We start from the raw sequence: 22,230 nt of genomic DNA, 5'->3' as shown, positions 1-22,230 counted from the left end.
GGAAGGTGTCTCTCCCTCCACCCCCCTGTTCATGCAGAATGTCTCCCCCGCAACGGCTGGAAGGTTTAGTCCCCCCACCACCCATCACCCCATCCTTACTGTGGCCCCCACGCCTGGATGGAAGGTGGGTATCACAATCACCACCCAGCCTTGGTTGAAACGCCTCAAGCTCAACCATCTGATCTTTCCATTCTACTCCACCCTCCCCCTTGGGTCCCCCCCCTCCTCTACGTCCACTGTTGGGAGGCGACACTCCCATTCGCCACCCCAGTTCACCCATGACCCCTCCGCCCAGGTGTATGTGGCCTCCCATACTTAGATGGTGTCTGACCTCACCTCACCAGTTCCCCCCCCCCCCTCTCCCACTTGTTTGTTTGATGGTCCCCTCATTGTTGGAATGTTATATCCCCCATAGTCTCTGAGACTGATGGATGACTACTACTACTACTATTCCCCCCCCCCTAGCCACTAGAATATATATATATATATATATATATATATATATATATATATATATATATATATATATATATATATATATATTTATATATATATATATATATTTATATATATATATATATATATATATATATATATATATATATTTATATATATATATATATATATATATATATATATATATATATATATATATATATTTATATATATATTTCTAGATGTGAGAGGATATACATATAAATTTAATTCTGTACCCACTTTTCGTTAGTTTCTTAATATTTTCTCTCTGCAGTCGTCCACAATATTATATAATTCATAAATTATATCATAATTGATATAATTCATAAATAAAGACTCCATGTGGGTTGGACATGTATATGAGGGGGCTTGTGGTTATAAGTAGGAGCTGCCTCGTATGGGCCAATAGGCCTTCTGAAGTTACCTTTGTTCTTATGTTCTTATGTACTTAACGCTTTTGTACTTTCACTAAAACAAACAGGCATATATATATTCATCCTACGTTGAAGAAACATTATCAGTTTATCTTGAAATTTGAGTTAAGCGGGGTCCAATAACAATATCTACCGTGCCTATGTCAGAATGAGTATGGGATGCACAATAACTAGCCGCCTCCGGTTGCAACAATCAAAGTGACTTAACTCCTGCCTATCTATTTACTTCTACAGCAACTGGCATTACAATTTCCAGAATCAGGCTTTGGTTTATCATTGCTTATGACAGGTAATGACTACCAACAGTGAGTACTCCTCCAGTTTCAAACTCTGTGAGAGAGCTAGAACAGTCGAGTGTGTGTAGCTGGAAGGTCCTTGGTTTCCTTGGCGAGGTAGGAAAGTAGCGTTTGGCCCACGTTTCCTTTCACCTGATGCCTCTATTCACATAACAATAAATATATATATATATATATATATATATATATATATATATATATATATATATATATATATATATATATATATATATATATATATATATATATATATATATATAGTTATCCGTGGGTAGGATGGACACAGGAAGCTCAACTATTTTTTTTTTTAAATAAATATGTTTATTCAGGTAAGGTACATACATACAAGTGATGTTACATTAATGGATCAATATATAGATAGAGCTAGTACATACAATGCCTAAAGCCACTATTACGCAATGCGTTTCTGGCAGGAAAAACATTAATATCTAGAACTTAATACTAATTGAGCATAAAGAATAAAATTGGCCTAGAGATTGTTCAATAAGCCTAACGAAAATATTCTCGTTCTCTGCCTAAAGTTTGTTAGCTAGTATAGACTAGACTTATACCAAATTGAGTTAATTTGTTTGAATATTACCACCATCGGCGGAGTGTTATAATTGTACACCCTATTGTCCTGTGAAGGGTAGAGCAGTTGTGGGATTACAGAGCGCACAAGCGGTCTTAACCTCTTATAATTTATCTGCGCAACTTGTACAGTACAGTACAGAATTTAACTCTAATGTCACCTATAGTAATTACAGACTACTGCTGCCTGTACTGTAACTGTACGCTATGAACGACAAATTTTGTAACATTCTAACTGTGATGAACCAATCTAACTCGGAAGCAAGTTACAAAATTCACTGCACATCATCAATGGGTTCGAGATCGACCACAAGTACAGTTTCTAAATTAAGCAACTGACATGTGAAGAGCTAGTGTCACAATTGATGTGTTTGACCTGCACAACGCCCCCCATCCAGTGGGCAGCGGTGGATAGGTTACAATAGCAACTCATTCATGTGTATACAAGCTTGTTAAACAAAAAAGTTCAATTATATACTGTCTGAAAAATATACTAAACATTTATATTGAGACAATTATATTTATATTGAGACAATTAAATATTGAGCTTCTAAATTTGATTATATTACAACGTCATTAGACATATGTTTTAGGATCGCCGCAAAATAGAAGTGTGTTCATGTTTGCTAATAACAAAGTGCGAAGCCAACGCACAGCCTTTCGAACAGTCGTGTAAAAAACACTACTATCCTATGTATAAATGCTACTGTCATCCCTGACAACGTATTGAACTTGAAAAATCACATTAATTATGTTTCTTATTGAATTCAAGCGAATATTTAATTTTTCTTTGAATAAATTCACTTCTAATGTTGAAGGACCTTCATTTTGAAGCTCAAATTTTGGCGCCGAGTCATCCGCTGGGGCCGAAGTGCCATTGTCAGCCTCATAGCTAATATATATTGCAGTTCTTTAGAATTTAATTTATTAATAATGTTCTATTTTAGAGATAAAAGCGTGCATTTAGAGAAAACATGGTGGTTCCTCTCTCAATTGAAAGCTACACGATTTTGCTTAAAAAAAATAATGAAGGGAAATATTTGGACGAATGGCGGCAACTGAGCCCCGGACTCCTTCAACTTGGCCTGACGTAAACATGGCGAACAGGTAAGGGAGCGTCTTTATGCGTGCCTTTCCTTACTTTCTAGGGTGATGTTGGCTCCGGTGTGTGGTCTAGGTTGGCACTGTGCCCCGTGGTGGCACAGGGCGCGTGTAGGAACATTGCTAGAGCCTCCCCACTGTGCTCAGGATGAACAATGCCCTAACATATTCGCATTTGGGTGTCCGCGCCTGTGTCCCCCAGCCGCGGGTGCTGCAACATTTCACAATGTTGGAGGCGCCCCTGCAGGGACTGGGCTTGGTAATACTGTTATCGGCATGTGCTCAAGCTGTGTTGAATGAGTGTTGAGGCGTGAGTTGACTCCAGGGCAGGAGAGAGGCTGTGGAAGGTTGCTGGGGTCGCGTGATTAAACAAAGCTGGGATCAAAGATTATTCTCTATCGTGAGCCACTGTGTAGCCATGTTTTTTTCTCGTGTTGCTTGTATGGGCCAGAAGTATTTTACAAGGCCGAACGCCTCAAGATCCTTATAGAATAGTTGAAGAGAAGGAGAGAGAGAGCAGGTGTCTGTAGGTAGAGTGCGGGCACATGTTCTACACAGGTGTGGGACCAAGTCTTCAGAGTGCTATATATAGTCGTAAAGGCTTGGCGCTTTCCCCTAATAGTTCCTTTCCCTGCTCCACTTTTTGCTTCTAGAAAACATATGAAATACCTATATATAGAGAGAGAGAATGATAAGGAAATTATAAGCCATGTACTCAAAATTTGGAGTGAACTGTGTTGCTTTACAAGTAAACTGCAATACTTTTTACTTTTATCATATCCATTGGCAAAATTATGTACAGTAATACATTACCTAAATGCCATGGCACCCTTGTGTGATGTTACAATGTTAAACAATAGCAGTATCAGTGCAAGCAGTAGTTTCATGACCATCTGTCTTAATATAGAAAGTGTGGCAAGGTCAAACAATGTCTGCTGGGGTCTGATTAAGACTTTGTTTCCTTTTGTAATTCTTTTGTACTACTGCTTTGAGGATAAAAATTGGGTGCACAATAAGCTACGATAATAATAAATATACAGCATCAGTAAATAACTTTTCTATGCAATTCAAATAGTGTGATTGCAAAGATTGTCGTAAATTTTGTGTATTGTCAACAGAGAATAGATAAATTCCACCCATGCTGCAGCCAATGGGCATGTCTTATAAAATATGAAAAATAGCATTATACAGTACAGATAATTATAGAAAATACAAAATTAATTGTCGAGTAGATATGACGTCCTCATAGAAAAAAAATATGCAAAGATGACATTGAATGGTGAAGTGATGAAATAGCATAAAAGAGGAAAGCTGCATTAGAGTACATTTGTGTATGAAATCGTTATGTTGGGTCAGTGGTAATGTTTCTTAATGTAGAAAATTAAAAAAAAAAAAAACTTGGTGCTTCCTAATACAGTATTCTCTTCTGTACAATTCATTATTATGATTATTTAAATTACTGCATCCTATTTGGTATGAAATAAAATAGAGAAGGCTATTATTAATAGATATTTATTTAACTTATTCAATTTTCAGAGGAAAATTTAATGAAGTGTGCTGTCCACATCACCCCGAAGCTCATCTTATTGAAGATTATCGAGCTGGAGACCAGATATGCTCTGAATGTGGCTTAGTGGTTGGTGACAGGTGAGTGTCTTGGTGTTTTTCTGTCCAATGAAGAAAGATTCTTCGTTTAAAGATTTGGAAAGGGCCGACTTCTCTTTCAATTTTATCCATAATTCTTTTATGTAGATGTTGCAGTTTCTCATACTTGTTATAACTATTTGAAATTGTAAATACAGTTTATAGATATAAAGGGATTTCACCACTGGTGCAGTTGTGGGGGACCCATAGCCCAGAAGAAATAAAATATTCAGATATTTTTCTCAAAATTCAAATGTGTATTTGCTTCTACCACCTCTCTTTCTATTTTAATGATAACGTATGTAATAATGGGATTACAAAATTAATTGGTTATAAAACGGGAACATAAAAAAAAATAGTTTCCTAGAAGCTGTAGATTTCTTCAAACTTCACCAACACTGGGCAGGAACTGAGAATCCAGTGGGCATTTACCCTCTGGATCGCCACAATGAGTCATAAATATTATGCACTGTAATATGAAATGTGAAGAAGTAACCCTTTCTATCTGCCAACTTATAATAAATAAATATATAAATGTTTATTTAGGTAAGGTACATACATACAAGAGATTTTACAGTTTGTTGGATTAATAGATACAGCTAGTACATACAATGCCTAAAGCCACTATTATGCAAAGCATTTCGACTTGATGGCAAGGATGCGATTAAATGGGTATAACTTTATAACCCTCTGTATGAAATAATACCTCTTGATACTTCATGAATATTGAGGCTGGATTTGCTTAAAACAATTTACCTATTTTTGAGAGTTACATGTAAATAAAGAAATCTGGATTAATATCTTGAAATATAATTATTTTAACCACTTGGGCTGGACAGTAGAGTGATGGTCTCGTTTCACAAAGGTCGGCGTTCAATTCCCGACTGTCCAAGTGGTTGGTTCCTTCTCCCTGTCCCATCCCAAAACTTTATCCTAATCCCTTCCCTGTGCTATATATTCTTAATGGCTTGGTACCTTCACCTCATAGTTCCCTTCCCGGGGCTGTGCAATCAAATTTCCATTGTAACGCCATAAATGGTTTTATAGTATTTAATATTTCACATACAAAGAAAAATTCAGTCACACAGGATATTGGCGGCACCAGGGTGTCAGTCCTTAACAACTATAAGTCACTCGTTTCGAGACTTCATGTTCACACGTTGAATAGGGGTCAGGTCGTGTGAGGTGACCTCGCTTCTGCTAAGCTGATAATTGATGCTGGCTGTGATGTTTCCATCAAAGAAACCGCCATCTAGGTGGTGTAGGGAGATAGCCAGAGGCTATCTCCTGGTAGGTGGAGCTTAGCTCCCGGTTCCCCCTTAAAGGCCCATGGAACTGTACATTTGAAATAATGAGAACAGCGACAGATAGCTTGCAACTCTAGAGTAGTTCCAGCAGCCAGACTAGGCCTGTCCCAGGCTGGGTGGGGGGTCTTATCAGGTGTATACAAAACCCCAACTACAAAACTTTGTCTCATAGACTTTGGTGAGTAAACAACCAGCACATAAGTGTCAAACAAAGTGTGACGTTTTCCACAGCTCCGCCTCTTCCAGCAGGTCAGGCTGGTTCGGTCTTCTCCGCTCTTTGCGTGTGGTCTTTTTGATGCGGGTTTATCACCATTTGTATGGTGATCAGGGGCTTCGTTAATGATGTCCCATCTGAGAACTTCGTCCCGGCGACAGCATGAAGTTTCTTCACGTTCTTTCCGCCATTTTTTTTCTCTTTGTCGGTTATCTTCGATTTCTGATCGAGTTGTCTTGTCCTTTCTGTCTTGGCTTTTCAGGACCGTCATTTAATGCCCAATACTGTCGCCACATTTCGTGCGGCACTGGCTGAGCAGCTCCAGTTTGTGTTTGGGGTGGATGTTACTTCTGCCCCATTCCATAATCTTTCTCGTGCTTTGTTTCACCTCTGGCCTGATCATGCGCCGCCTGAGCCGTCCTGGTCCTTGGACAGGGTGCTCTCCTATCTTTCCTCTCCTTGGTTTGTGGTGGCCCCTTCGGTTCAAGATTGTTTTTACAAAGCTCTGTTCCTGTTGACATTGGCCTCTCTGGGTTGGGTCGGTGAGCTACATGCTCTCCTTCGGCGCAGGGGTTTCTACTCTTTTTGGTCCTGGTGGTCGGTATGTTCGGTTGCAGCTTATTCCTTCTTTTCTGGCGAAGAAAGACGGCTAATTTTCGGATGGGGTCCTTGGATCATTGATGCTTGGTTGGTCAAGCTGGGGTGCATCATGTGTTGTCTGGTTGTGGCTCTTCGCCTTTACCTGCATGCTACGGCTTCGGTGGCTGGGGATGCTCTTTGGGTTGATCCGGTTTCCCTCGTTTCCTGTTTCAGGGCTTGGATCTCCCAGGTCGTCCGCAGGATTATTATGTCTAGCCAGCCTGCGGTCTATCCTCGTGCCCATGCCATTAGATTTGCTGCATTGGCTGCCATGTTTGGCAACATGTCCTGGGCTGATATTCGGTCACTGGGATTTTGGAGGTCGAACAGCTGCCTGGCTGCCTGCTATTTGGTTAACGTTCCTGCACCTGGGGGTTCCTGTGTTGCTTTGGGTCGCAGGTGTGTGCTGTGAATGTCTGCCTCAAGCTGTGATCACCACCACCAACATTGGGTAAACCAATATCTGTATCTTGTACATAGTCTTTTATTATTGTTGTGGTATGTGTCGCTATCATCAGTAATTTCAGTTACTGTACTTTATTTCATCAAGTACCAAGTACTTTATTTTCATCAAGTGCTATGGGTATGAATGCATGGTGGTGCTGTGAGCCACTGCTCACAGTGGCTACTGCGTTTGTTTAGTTTGACTATAAAATCCAGTGTTTGACTAAACTGTGTTTAGTTTGACCATAAAATCCATTTATGCTTTTTATCATAGCAAAAAGTGGGTTGGATTTTGAAGTCCCATTACTGCTGATTATACTGTTTCTATATTCATAGTGATAATTTTTTATGTATGCTTGCATTCCTCCATGGTTCAGTATAAGAACTTGTACAATATTTGGCATACAGGTCACATTAAGTCAAGGAATATTTGTTCTTTACAAATTGTTTATTTTAATTGCAGTACTGTACAATATTTAATTTTACAGGGTGATAGATGTAGGATCCGAGTGGCGTACTTTTAGTAACGAGAAAGCCAACACTGATCCGTCTCGAGTTGGTGGTCCAGAAAATCCACTTCTCAATGGTTCAGATCTCTCTACCATCATTGGACCAGGAACTGGCAGTGCATCTTTTGATGGATTTGGTGGCTCTAAATACCAGAATCGAAGATCTGTAAGTACAGTATTTCATCTTTATTGATTTCTGTATATTCACTGTGTGAGACTTATCCAGACCAATTGATATCTCTGGCTGTCTGATAACTGAAGAAAAGTGTTAAATATTACTCCATGCATTAGAAAACCATGAAGAAGCAGGGTTTGGCTGGGTGAGGCAGGATGCTGGATGGCCACCATTTGCCTGCAAGCTAGTCTTTAAAAACATGTAAAAATTTGATATACATACAGTACGTTACAAGGCAAGGTTAAAGGAATTACAAGAAAAGTTAGGGAGATACAGTTACACTATAGATTTCTTATAACTTTATAGGGCCCACACAGACATTATTTACCATTGATATTATAATAACAAGGTGCACCAGTGGAAATGAATATATAAATGAGCCATAGTCGTGTTGGAAATAATCTTTTTCAGCATTAGAAGTAAGTTAATTATCTGGAGAAATTTCAGTGTCAGAGTAGTGATAAATATACTTCAGGTATGGTACACTGAAAAGTGAAGTGGTGGAGGTAGATTCCATTCGCAGTTTCAAATGTAAATATGTTTGTACCAAATAGGGTCAAGAACCTGTGTACCAGTTGAATGTTGAGTGGCAGGACCAAAGAAATAAAGCTGGGTACACACTTGAGTTGTTTTGCCTATATATTCACTATTAATTCCACATTCCTTGGAGTCAAATTATTTCACTGAAATTACCTGGTCCTCTTCTGGTAATAAATGACCACGCCAATTGTTAGCCACCACCTCCCAACTCTACTCATAGCCTACGACTAATAAACCTTCAATTCAATGTTACCCTTAGCGTCAAAGCATCCCCAGAACCTAATGATGAACTCTCATTAAATTCAATCACTCGTAGATTCTGTGTAGACTGAGTCTGCTTGCTCATTACACACATTGCTGTTACCACTCTTTACACAGCTTTCTCAGGTTTGCTTGGGCTAAACATTGTTACACAGTGAGTGCTGCTGCACTACTGGTTTACTTGTGTTGGTAGTGCAGGTGCATTCATTGTTACCTTCAGGCATAAGCTTGGTTCTTGGCCTTCATTTTTAGTTATTGTCACCTATAATACCCAATGATTAGCCCCTACTTGCCTGTGTGGCCCTTATGCACCTGACTCGTCTGCCTCTGGTTATTGTGGTCATCATTTCACTCGTATCTCTGTTGACCCCTAAACTTATGATTTCACTAAGTCAGTTGTACCAACAAGCCCTGCTGTAATGTTCCCTTATGTTGTCATTTAATTCTTCCATTTGTTCTATATTTACTAGGTATGTTATCAATTGTATTGGCTAATGTTTCTCTAGGATTTTGGGTAAATATATTTTTAAAATTATTATATTCCCAAGTTTTAAATGTAGTTCAATTTATATTTTCTTTACAGATGAGCAGTTCTGACAGAGCCCTCATCAATGCTTTCCGGGAAATCAGCAATATGGCTGATAAAATAAACCTGCCAAAGACCATTATTGACAGAGCAAATGTTTTATTTAAGCAAGTAAGTAGAAAGTATTGCAGTTTTAATACTAGTTTATATACAGTATGGGTTTCTTGACAATTAAATTGCATTTAGTTTTATAAATATATAGTACTGTATAGTGTACACTGACCCCTTGCTAATTTGCTTATCTGGGTAACTGGTAAAAGCTCAATCAAGTTAGATTATTTCTTGATCTAATTTGGTGGGAATCATCTTTGGCTCATGGGAATCCGTTTAACTCGTGGACACTTAATGAAACAACATCCTGCTCCTTTTTGTCTGAATTGCATTGTCCCACTTAGTTGTGCACTCTTAGTTGTGCATTCCTTGTGGAATGTTCCAATTTTCAGGAAGATTTCAATTTGCTTTTTTTTTTTTTCTCTCTGGGATACTTGTCCCTCGATAGAATCCATGGTGAATGTGATGCCTTTGATGATGCATTCACTTTATGTCCCTTTGTTCTCGTATTGGCGTCCTGAGTGATATTGAGTACCTTTTGAATATCCCATGAATGTCTTCCCGGCACTGTGCCGGGAATAATTACAGTAATTTTCATAATTACTGTATAGTATTTACTAGGTTAATGATGACAGCAAGAACAAATGAATAATAAAAAGATGAGAGAGCTAGCTAGCTAGAGGAAGCAACTGAGTAGTAACTCGGTGTTATACATCACTGTATACTCGAATACCCAATTTTTGTGTTTGTGTTTGTAAGTACATCAGAAATACAGTGTGATATATTTTTGTTGTATGTGGGTTTTAGGTTATGGCAGTATGAATTATTAATTAGAACAGTAATACATTTAAAGATTGCCAATAAGGTCATGGATGTCGGTGAGATTCAACTGGTGATAAAAATATGCAGAATAACCACTGTGATACACTGTTTAGTGTGAAATTCTCCCTGTGCCCCGAAAATCAAGCGTTAGCAAAAATTTGATTTCCTTGTAAAATTATAAATTCCCTTCCCTGAACATGGTGGCCTGGTCGACGACCGGGCCGCGGGGACACTAAGCCCCGGAAGCACCTCAAGGTAGCCTCAAGGTAGGTAGGTAACATGTACTGTAAAAATAAAAATATATATCAAATTCCACTTGCTTTGGTTGTGGGAACGTGGACAAAGTGGTGCGTGACGTCATTACGCATTAGCCTCAAGTCTCCTGCGTAAGGCTCCCTGATGTTGTCGCGCGGTCCATTCAAGCCTTGCGAGTTGTCACAAATATATTTAACAGTACAACTATTTTTGTATATGTATTTCAGTGCTTTACAATTAGTTTTTTTTTTACCGTTTATGATGCACATTTGTGTCCTTTACAATATGTATACAGTAGAACATTAATAATGTTCCATAGAACTGTGATAAATGTCAGAGTAATGTGTATTCAATAAATGTTTATTGTTGCAATATTACTTGTTCAAAATTCACTAAAATGACAATATGTACAGTTTCACACACTGTTTATACAGTAACACTATTACACACAAAGTACTTTGGAAGTGAGTGATAATCAACGAAGCAGTCCATGGTACACAGCGCGACTTTGCATGTGCTCTTGATGCACAAGGTACAAACAGATTTTTGCTTCCTGTTTCTTTGTTCTGTAAGCTTGCAAATAACTCACTAAAGTACGCCCTTGGCTTTAGTACCTGTAGGTGGTATGTAGTTAAGCTTGTAAAGTGTGAGGTAGTCTTGAAAAGATGATAGGAAAAGATCAGTTTGTAAGGTGGTCTAGAAAGGATCACTTTGTAAGGCTGGATTGAAAAGATTCGAGTATTCTGGAAGAGATTCGGCTATTCTTCAAAAGATTGCTTTATAAGACAAGATTGAAAAAAATCCAGGTATTCTTGGAAAGATCTAGGAAAAGCTCAATGACAAAATTCTGGCCTAGTATCACACACATCTTCACCTGTATTTTGGAAAGTGGGTGCAACACGATCAGAATCATCAAATTGTGGATTGTGTTAAAAAATTATCACAGTCCTCTCTCGCGAATTCACTCGTGCTCCTTGTATTGCCACAACCATCACTGGCAATAAACACCACCATGGAAGACGCTAACACTGTTCTTCTATGCTACTTGTATCAGGTGCATCATCACTGAACCAAAAAACGATTTGTCTATAGTATCATCTATAAAAATGGGAGATAACACGGGTGAGCATGGGTGGCACTCTACTATTGGATACACTCGCTGTATTGTCCTCATCGGTGCTGTATCACTTGTATCCGACCCTTGTGTTAGGTCCTTATTGTGCCTAGCTTCATAATTATCATGACCCATATGTTCTTCAAACAATAAGGTCTGAATTTCACCGACAGAGTGATCTTTCAGGACCGCATCAAACAGGTGTTTGGGCGCCACACATGGTTGCTCACTCAAAACTGGGCCAGTCAGCAGCCCTAGGGCATTCTGGGAATTTTTTCAAAGATGGCTGCCTCTCAGGTGGAGGCCCCTAAGAGTCCATTTCGTACCCAACCAACCACGTGCGCTTTTGAATGGTTCGAAATCTTAAATTGGTGTTTTCTCGGTCTGCACAGTTTTGGGCTAACAAGTTTTCTAGGCCAGTGGTTATGTAATAATCGTTAAAATGTAAAGTAAGTAATTAATTATCAAAAGAAGGCACCAAGCTGGGAAGGCTATGTAGCACCATCGTTAAAATGTAAAGACAATGATGAAATGTAAGAAGAGTTCATTATACACACGATTATGAACTCAAACAGTAAAATAGAAGTGAGGAATGAATTTGAAGAGGATACAATGAAGTTTGTAGTGTTACATTAATGTGTACTTCAGTAAACAATTACAAAATGTATAAATTGTAGAAAATAATTAGCATTTTAAATTTGAATTATTCTATGTAACTGTTTTTCTCACTTGTATAATAATAATTTGTTAGTGTTATTGGCCATTCGTACTCAAAATGTGTGTTTAACAGGTTCACGATGGCAAAAATCTAAAGGGCCGCAGCAATGATGCCATTGCTTCTGCATCTCTGTATATTGCATGCAGACAGGAAGGAGTTCCCAGGACCTTTAAGGTTAGCACTTACATATTTTACATTGCATTCCAAATTTGTTTGTATTACTTTTTGTCAATTATAATGTTTTCCAAGTGTAAGTTATTATGTATTTCTAGCCTGCACTCTAGAGAATACAGATTTAGAATTTTGAAGTGGTTACATCTCAATTTAGACCACTACCTTAATCACCACCACTAGCACCACACCCACCATTAAAGTATATCTGTCGGTTAACCATACTTTTCAATTTCAGGAGATCTGTGCTGTAAGCAAGATTAGTAAGAAAGAAATTGGCAGATGTTTCAAACTTATCTTGAAAGCTTTAGAGACACAAGTGGATCTCATTACCACAGGGGATTTTATGTCAAGGTTCTGCTCAAACCTTGGCCTCCCCACATCAGCACAAAAGGCAGCGACTCACATTGCACGGAAGGCTGTTGATCTTGATATTGTTCCAGGAAGATCGCCCATTTCTGTTGCTGCTGCTGCAATTTACATGGCATCACAAGTATGTATTAGTGCATTATTCAGAATATGTTCATATTTTTTTCCTTGTACCTGTATTAAGTTTTGCAATTCGACTTCAGTATAGTACTAGGAAAAAGTAAACTATTAAATTTTTATAATAATGTCATGTTGAGATCCTTTATTGTTAGCTTAGATAGGGAAAGGGCTGAATTTCAAGTAGATCAGGTTTGTCCACTTGGGTAAATATCTACTATTTTATATACTGTCAAATCATGTATTTTCAGCTTGCTAAATAAGGTTGATGTGGTGTTCTCTTCCGCAGGCATCTGACGACAAGCGGACTCAGAAAGAAATTGGTGACATTGCAGGTGTTGCAGATGTAACAATAAGACAGTCCTACAAACTTATGTATCCTCATGCTAAAGAACTTTTCCCTGAAGACTTCAAATTCTCTACGCCCATTGAATTATTGCCTCAATTATAGGGTTACTAAAAGCAGTTTAAAAAATATTAATGAAATATTACGTGCAAATAATATCTGGTGGACAAAGTGTGTTCCACCCTTTTTATAGTGAATTATTCTTTTGTGGAGTTTTATTGTATTTTTTTATGCAGAGTTAAGTTTTGTAAATGCTTTTGAGAAGACCACTTAAGTTTTCATCTGCAATAACCTTTTTGTTCCAAGTGGTTATTAATTAATATGTGGAAGATTTTAAGAGTGTAATCTCACACTTAAATGAGGTGAGGCATTTACTTGCTTTAGATACGCTTCCTTTCACAGTTTTTTTTTTCCTTTATTTGATAACAGATGAGCACTATGACTTAACCCCCAAAGAGTTTGCATAAAAGAGTCATATCCATTCACTTTAATATTTTGATATTTAGGGTGGAAAACTAAGTTTAAATATAATCAATATTTGTTTTACACTACGTGGATCAGAATATAGGTATGGGTATAACGTGTAGGACTGGAAGCCCATGTATGGCTTCTTAAGTTTTCCCGTTGCCAAGAGTGAGACTGTTTCTGTTCAGTTACCCACCCAGTCTGGCCTGACCCAGTGGTGCTTAACCTAACTGACCAAGAGATGCACATGTCGTCCACTACTTAGTTCATAGTATTTCCATACATGATGATTGTAAAGTTTTAAACATTAATCAGAACGGGAAAGTTTATTCGTATTATTGTACAAAGCTTTGCTATAAATAATTTCAGTTCCTAATTTATTTTATGTGCATTTCAAAACTATCTTGAGTATGGCTGAAGCTTGTAGAGAAATAAATAAAAGCTTGACAGTTATTAGTATTTTTTAAGATTATATAATACAGTGGGGGTCCATTACTTTTGGCAGGTTATATTATTTTTTTACTTAAATTTTAAAACTATTCATATTAGTAATACTGATGTCAATACATGCTGCAAATATTAAATTAATACTATATGTATTTAATAGTCTTAAGCTGAATTGTATTGTATTCAGATCTCACTAAGACTTGTTTGTGTGTAGACTCCAGTGTCATGGTGCTGCATGAGAAAAAAATAAATCTGACTTGGACGGTTATTAAATCATGATGATCCATTGCATATATTGACTTTCTCACTTTTTCATTAGACTAGATCTGTGTAATTTTTTTTACAGTACATCTGTGAATTATATGCAATAGCTAATGGATTTTAAACCAGTAGTTGTCAGCACAAGTCTTATGAGGAGAGTTAACTAACTTGCATATGTTAGTGTTGAAAACGTTGATCTGTTTTAAGCTTGCTCAAGAGTATTACAATTAGTGTTCTGAATTACAATTTTTATCGGAAATATTTCATTTGACGCTTGATACTGATTGAAAATTTTCTTAATGTCCAGGAAAATTGTCATTCCATTCCAAAAGACCTTAATAAAAGGTAATTTTACTCGGTTAATATATTGCTAAATATGCATGTAATGGTGCCTTCATTGTAATCCATGTCATAATGTCCCTAGGGTGGCATCAGGAAGAGCTAACTCTAGAACCTTTGTGAATATAGTGAAGCAAAATGAAGTGGATGTGAATTTCAAGACTGTTGTGAATCTGAAAGTGTCAAAGCAAAACAAAACTAGTGTGCAAACATGAGGAGGTTCATTAAAATGCATGATTTTTCCTTGGTTCAATTTGCTGTATATAGATTGGTTAAATGCCAGCCATATCAAAGGGTAGCATTTAGCCTGCCATTTTTTAAATTGGCCATGCTTTGCTCAGGTACACAAAGATTTCTTTGGTGAATCTCTTGACTGGTGTTGCTGGTTATAAATTCTTTATTGTGACCATATGAGGTTTGAAGCTCTTTTTTTTTCATAATATGTATCATGTATAAACTAATTTAGTGATTTTTGAAGAGATGAGGGTTTTCTAATTTAGAAAATGGAGTAACTATAAAAAGTATTAAAAAATGTAGTAGTGTTTAGAATGTGATGATAATATCTGGTCTTTAGGATTTGTTTGCAAGAACACTATGCCTAATACCATTATGAATATATTCATGGAATTTGCTTAGCAAGTTATAAGATAACTTTGCTTTTCTTCTAAATTACATGTAAAGAATAATAATTTTTGTCACGTATCTTTCCCTGAAGTAGAGGAGCATTTGTTAAGTACAAATGTCTGCATAAAGATATCTCCACCTTCAACACAAGTGAAGGCATCCCAAATAATAAACACAATTTATTTAAACAAGTAATTATTGAGATTAACTAGAATTGTACAAATACAGTACACATCACTAGGCCTCCATATCACTTGCTCAGCAGCACCAAGTATGTTGATGTTCTTAAACAGTTTAGTGGATTTATGTTTTGTACCATAGTTGTGGTATAGTGGATTTGTACTGCGCCCCATTTGTGGTATAGCAAGTTATTCTGCACTTAGATCATTGGTGGGACATACACAGTGCATGCTGTATTTTGTGTGCAAGGTGCCCTTTATATTCTATACATGAAATACTTTTGAGCATCGAGACCTAAATGAATATTTTATCTACAGCACGTGGAATGGAAAGTGACAGTTTTTAGAAGGTCTGAGCTGTTGTAGCAATAACCATTTATGTTTTTCAGTTTTGCTATGAAAGTGTGTGTAATTATGTGATTGATTAATAAAATTATAACAATTGGGTCCATTCCAGTGTGTAAGAGGTTAAACAAAAAATTGAAGATGAACTATGAGGTTTATTTTTCTACATAAAACTATAAACCAAAAAATGCCATATTGCATCTAATTTTTTAAAGGTACCATTGTGGTATATTTCAACATTGTAAGATAACACTTACAGGTTAAGTTGCTGCTGCTTTTTTGAACATTTATTATTGGGAATGATTCTTCAAAATTATCATATTTTTTTTTCCGTCTAGGACCTGCATAGGGCCAAACCCCCCCCCCCCCTCCCTCTCCCCTCTAAAGAAAGAGGAGCTTCCAGAGGAAACTTCCCTTAAAAAAATTAGATGAGATTTTTTCACAATTATTTTAGAATGTTTGAATGCGCCTCTTTGTTTTCGAAGCAGGATTTTGTCATGTCTCCTGTTATTTTACCGATTTCTCTCCATAGACTGGCCAATAACTATCATGCACCTATGTCCTTTGCAGTAAATTTGTGTTTATTATGTTATGCTAATTTAGCTTGTTCTAGGCTCATAGAATTGCTTAGTATTTTTACTTTGTTTCTGACAAAGGTTATATTTTAATGGAGTGCTTTCTTAGTGACAAAGGAATTTGCCCATTATCAATAATAGTTAAAGGTACACATTTGATGTATTTATTGTGTGATTTTGTATAGTAATAAAATTATATATAATTGTGTTATTAATTGGTCATTGTGATTATAATTAAAGTGTTTGTAAAGTTATTTGATACCATGGCTGGCTCACCGCTGGCATGGGTACTTGGCTCTTGCTGAATAACCAGTCTTTTGCTCCACTGTAAACCAGAATTCATTTTAACCCTTGAAGTTAGCAATTCTCTGTCCTGGTTCACCACTATGCAAAAAATAACTAGCTTCTTTACCTTCATTATGTACTTGGGTACAATAATGCACTGGTCATTAGCTCCTAGTGGCATCTCGTTTTCTATTCTCGACATCTCTTACATTTTTGGCAAAAATAGTAAAGTTACTTGTAGTAGTTCTTTACAGTGTCTGGCACTGATGGTCTAGGTGCTTGGTACAGTGTCTGGCACTGGTGGTCTAGGTACTTGGTACAGTGGCTGGCTTTGGTGGTTGAGGTACTTGGTACAGTGGCTGGTACTGATGGTCTAGGTGCTTGGTACAGTGTCTGGCACTGGTGGTCTAGGTACTTGGTACAGTGGCTGGCTCTGGTGGGTTTAATGCTTGGTACAGAGTCTGGCACTTGTGGTCTTGGTACAGTGGCTGGCTTTGGTGATTGAGGTACTTAGCAGTGTCTGGCTTTGGTGGTCTAGGTGCTTGGTACAGTGGCTGGCACTTGTGGTCTAGGTACTTGGTGCAGTGGCTGGCACTGGTGGTCTAGGTACTTGGTACAGTGGCTAGCTTTGGTGGTTGAGGTACTTGGTACAGTGGCTGGCTTTGGTGATTGAGGTACTTAGCAGTGGCTGGCTCTGGTGGTCTAGGTGCTTGGTAGTGTCTGACACTGGTGGTACAGTGTGTGGCACTGGTGGTCTAAGTGCTTGGTACAGTGTGTGGCACTGGTGGTCTAAGTGCTTGGTACAATGTGTGGCACTGGTGATCTACGTACCTCGCAAATGTTAAGACCCGGGTTTCAATCCAGGGCAGGCGTATAATTACACGTACATATTCCATCCCTTTTTGTGCTCCTAGGTCATGTATCCTCTACACAAAAAAGTTGAATTATTTGCAACTCAAACTTGTTGTTTTCTTTCAAAACATTTTTTGTTCGTGCGGCTATGGGATTGGAACCACCTCAGGAAACATACATAAAGTCCCTAATTAGTAACTTTCCAATGGAATGCAGAAATCATTAGTTATTAGCGAAGTGAATATCATGGACAAACAGACATGCAATCTAATCTTTCGTGACCGAGAGGATTGTGTATATGTATCCTTGCCGTCACATGCTGGGTGATAGCGTTTATCACCAGCTCTGGTGAATGGTATGATTTCACGATTGCGTGTGTACCCATGTAATTGATCACAGAACTTATTTATGACTATGAAGTATATATATTCATATTCATCATCGTTTTTAATTAATAATTAGAGAAAGTTACCATACAGTTAAAATAACACGGCTGGTGGGAAACTTTGAGACCTAATTTGTAACATCTTTCTAAATGAAGACGAAGAATGACTCATTATTTGATCACTAACCAAACCAGTACAGTACAAACTACTAAAGGGAGTTTGACCATTACATGAAGATAAATTAATGAGGGGGAATTTTACCCGAGGGCCACTAACACTAGTGGACAGGAAGCCGGCAGCTTTTCTAAGGTCCCCCCATTTATCCTGATGATTTTTTCAAACAGGATTTTAAAGTTCAGCAGAGTTTCGGCATTGGTAGTTCCATGGGTTTATATTCCAGTGGGTGAAAAGGCATTTGTTTTCAGACCTACACTGGCTTGAAACCGTTGCTCCTTATTTGTGTTGCCGTTGACCTTTTGAAGAAATTGTCAACAAGATCAACATCCTTGACAGCAGATCTCATCGAATCTACGAAACGAAAGACGAGGTTTTTCTGTTTGCTTTCACCTCAAGGTCAGCAAACCATCGTTATATTTACTCACTTTAACATTATCGTCCTTACGGGCTATTCATGCCTGTGCCACCTCTTGGGTGGATTAATCATTATCGTCGTCAGGGATATATACACCGGTTTAAGTTTTTTAAGTTCACGGGAGACATCTCCCGTCACGCAGGGTGCAGTCGCACCTCCACAGATCTCCTTGATCACGGGAGACATCTCCCGTCACGCAGGGTGCAGTTGCACCTCCACAGATCTCCAGTATCATCTATTGATACTGATGATGACTCAATAGGGCCACCACTTACGAGTTATTCATACCCGTGCCACCTTTTGGGTGGCTTCATCTTTTTAAGTTCAAGGGAGACATCCGTCACGCAGGGTGCAGTCCCACCTCCACAGATCTCTAGTATCAGCTCTTGATATTGGTAATGGCTCGGAAGGGCCACTACTTACGGGCTATTCATGCCCGTGCCACCTTTTGGGTGGCTTAATCTTCATCAATCAATCAATCTTTTTAAGTTTTGTCCCGAGGAGCGAGTTTATTGGGCAGCGCCACTCATCCTGTGAGTGGACACATCGCCAGAGTAGCATGTACAACACTCCCCAATATGAAGAAAACCCGCTGGGTTCTTCATCCTGTCACTTGTACCCAGACACAGCTGGGACTTGCTTAACTGTCTCAAGTGAATAGCTTATCAAACAAGAAGATTAACATTTGTCAACCCGAGCTGTTCACTTGAGACAGTTAAGCAAGTACAGGAATCAAGGTCCCCGCACCGGCCCCCCACCCCTACAGCAGGGTCTACACCAGAGCCCACACCACCTGCTGGAACCATACCAGCTCCCTGCACACCAACCTCGCACTCCACAGAGGAAGAGCCCTCAGAGTCCTCAACATCACATTCTGCAGCCCACTTACGAGGGGGCGACACACTCCTAGCCGTCCGAGAACGCTTCGACACAGGACGCTGATCGTCGGAACTGTCGCCACCAGCAGAAGGCACTCGAGAAGAGCCCTGGACCGGCCGCCCCACGGCGGTGGAAGCGCGACCCCGAAGCACAGCAGCCTCAACGACAGGGGGCACAAGGCCACACCCCACAGGTGACAACGGAACTGGAGACAGGGCAGGCAGAGCTGGCGGAAGCGAAGGGGCCAGCACAGGTAAGGGAGCCTCCGGAGACGCGGAATCCGGCAGAGAAGGAGCCAGCTGAGGCGAGGGAGCCTGTGGAGGCGAGGGAACCAACCGCGAGGGCGGGTCCTCACACACCACCACCCCTACACTCACACCACCAACCGTACTCACGGGCACACAAGTCGAGGAACCCTGTAACACCACCGAGGCAGCAGACGGCAGGGAAGCCTCCCCCACCACACCATCACAAGGCGACAGGTCCGTAGCCACTAACGGGGAAAAATCCTCTTCCCGAAACAAATTCACAGGAGCCGCCGCTAGGTGCCCTTCAAGGCCACACCCTGGAAACACAACCTGGGCTGCCCTGCGTAGAAGGCACGGATGGGGTAACCCATTGTCAATGTTGAGGATGAGTTTGTTGGCAGTTAGCCAAAGATGGACTTTATTTAGCTCAGTATTCACTGTGACATTTAGAGCAAGGGGGTCAGGACTGGAGTAAATGAAGGTTGTGTCGTCAGCAAATAGGATTGGTTTGAGGTGTTGGGAGGCATTTGGAAGGTCATTAATGTAGATGAGAAAGAGGAGAGGGCCAAGTATGCTGCCCTGAGGAACACCAATATTGATGGGTAGGGTGGAATAAATTGAATTATTTACAGAAACATACTGGAGCCTGTCAGTAAGGTAAGATTTGAGGTATTGCAGGGAGTGACCTATGACTCCAGAATGATGTAATTTAAGAAGAAGGTTTTGGTGGTTGACAGTGTCAAAAGCCTTACGCAGGTCCACAAATAACCCAACAGGGAACTCATTTTTATCAAGAGCTGCATGTATCAAGTTAATCATACTAATAAGTGCATCGTTAGTGCTTTTTGGGGGTCTGAAGCCATATTGACAAGAGCTGAGTATATTGTGTTTGCCTAGATAAGTGTAAAGCTGCTTGTAGATTAGTTTTTTCAAATATTTTTGACAAATTTGGCAGGATTGATATAGGTCTGTAGTTGTTAACATCAGTAAGATCACCACATTTGTGGACTGACTGGTACCAAATCAACAACATTACTTTGCAGCAGATTGATGAAGAAAAGGACCTTGGAGTCAGAAACCACAGGTCACTAAACGTTTCACAAGTGGGAGATGCAGTAAAAAACAAAATCAAAGCAAAAAACATGCACATACTAGGAATAGTTAGACGTAACTTTGATTTCAGGGAAAAGAAGGTAGTTAGTTATTCAACTGTATCTCTAATACACTCCCACTTGGATAATTGTATCCAAGCATTGAGACCTCATCTTCAGAAAGACATATCAACTTTGGAGATAGTTCATCATCGCAGGCGACTAAAATCATTCATGAACTAATTCCTGAATTAATTTTGATTTGATTTGATTTGATGTCAACTCTCATATGGTTGAGGGGCCCCAAGGGCTAACAACACTGCAAACCAGACATGACAGGATGATCTAACCGAAGCGTTTAAATATTGAACAACTTGGAGGATATTAGTCCAGACCACTTCTTCAAAAGGTCAGATGTAATACGAACAAGGAGCAACGGATTCAAGCTCAACAAACCGCATGACAGCAAACATGAGATACTTCTTCACCAATATATAGAGTTATAAACCCTCGGAACCGCCTACCTGCCGAAGCCGTGAATGCCAAAACATTGCTGCCATTTAAGATTTCAATATTCTGTTTATATATCATAATTTTCTTAACACAATTAGTTTAACGTGCTGATGATGTCCTTAATGACGAAAGGTGCTTGATGCCCGTCTTTGATCTCTGCATCTCATGGTCAGTAATTTTTCATTAAAATACTTTCAATATCTCTAGGTGTAAGGAGTAAATGCATTAGGATATATGGATGGTAAGCAGTCGCGAAATTCCACGTCACCATTATGCAATTAATACCCCGCCCACCGTGTGCAGGTTCAAGGCTTGGCCTGACATATAGCCTCCTGCAGCCTTAATAATGTTTATGTACATCTATTGTTGAGCTCGTTTTAATTGTGTTTAAGTTAAATTCTCATTCACAAAATCTAGCAAACGGGTACCGACCAGACAGCGATAAAAATAAACTGAACAAAGGCGCACGTCCTACCAATAAAGGCACATGTAAATCTTTCCCAAAACACCTACCATATATACGTGAGACAGTGTTTAGTACATCTAAGGGGAAGTAAGTAATAAATATATGGACGAAGTGTACAAAAGCAACTAAATTAGGCAAGCGTATTCTTGTTTTCTATACATGTTTTACAGAATTTGAATAATTGTACCGGCATATATGTTACGTGAATACAAATGGAAGAAGACAGCAGCGCACGTAAAAACAATTGGAATTGTAGCTGGCATGTTGAAGGACAAAGAATATATAGGTGTGTTTATTGTTAACCTATTAGTAGAGTGATTGATAACAACTTCCTCTTTTACTGATGAGAACTGATGGGAAGTTCAATAGACTATGTAGAATGTTTTATCAGTTACAAAGTGATAATACAAGCAGCATAGATAACTAATATGAACCTTGCCAAAATGTAGTGTTTTCCATCTGGCACACAATATTTGCTTGACATAAATAACATATTTATATG

At 38.9% G+C, this 22,230-nt stretch overlaps 1 protein-coding gene across 3 annotated transcripts; it reads left to right on the top strand.

Moving 5' to 3' along the window:
• The first annotated feature begins 2,748 nt into the window (after positions 1–2,748).
• On the top strand, positions 2,749–16,619 carry TfIIB (transcription factor IIB). 3 transcript variants are annotated; one of them, XM_045749069.2, is made up of 7 exons: positions 2,749–2,905; positions 4,436–4,546; positions 7,636–7,822; positions 9,216–9,329; positions 12,251–12,352; positions 12,588–12,842; positions 13,125–16,619. In XM_045749069.2, exons 1-7 carry the CDS (start codon positions 2,847–2,849, stop codon positions 13,284–13,286), a joined length of 990 nt encoding a protein of 329 aa, XP_045605025.1. In that variant the 5' UTR covers positions 2,749–2,846; the 3' UTR covers positions 13,287–16,619. The 3 variants fall into 3 exon arrangements, with proteins under 3 accessions (XP_045605025.1, XP_069188616.1, XP_045605026.1); XM_069332515.1 differs by lacking the exon at positions 2,749–2,905 and adding an exon at positions 2,921–2,947; XM_045749070.2 differs by lacking the exon at positions 2,749–2,905 and adding an exon at positions 3,181–3,209.
• The last annotated feature ends 5,611 nt before the right edge of the window (positions 16,620–22,230 follow it).

Source organism: Procambarus clarkii, chromosome 27 (assembly GCF_040958095.1).
Source record: "Procambarus clarkii isolate CNS0578487 chromosome 27, FALCON_Pclarkii_2.0, whole genome shotgun sequence".
Lineage (NCBI taxonomy): Eukaryota > Metazoa > Arthropoda > Malacostraca > Decapoda > Cambaridae > Procambarus > Procambarus clarkii.
This window is presented reverse-complemented; position numbering and strand designations above follow the sequence as displayed.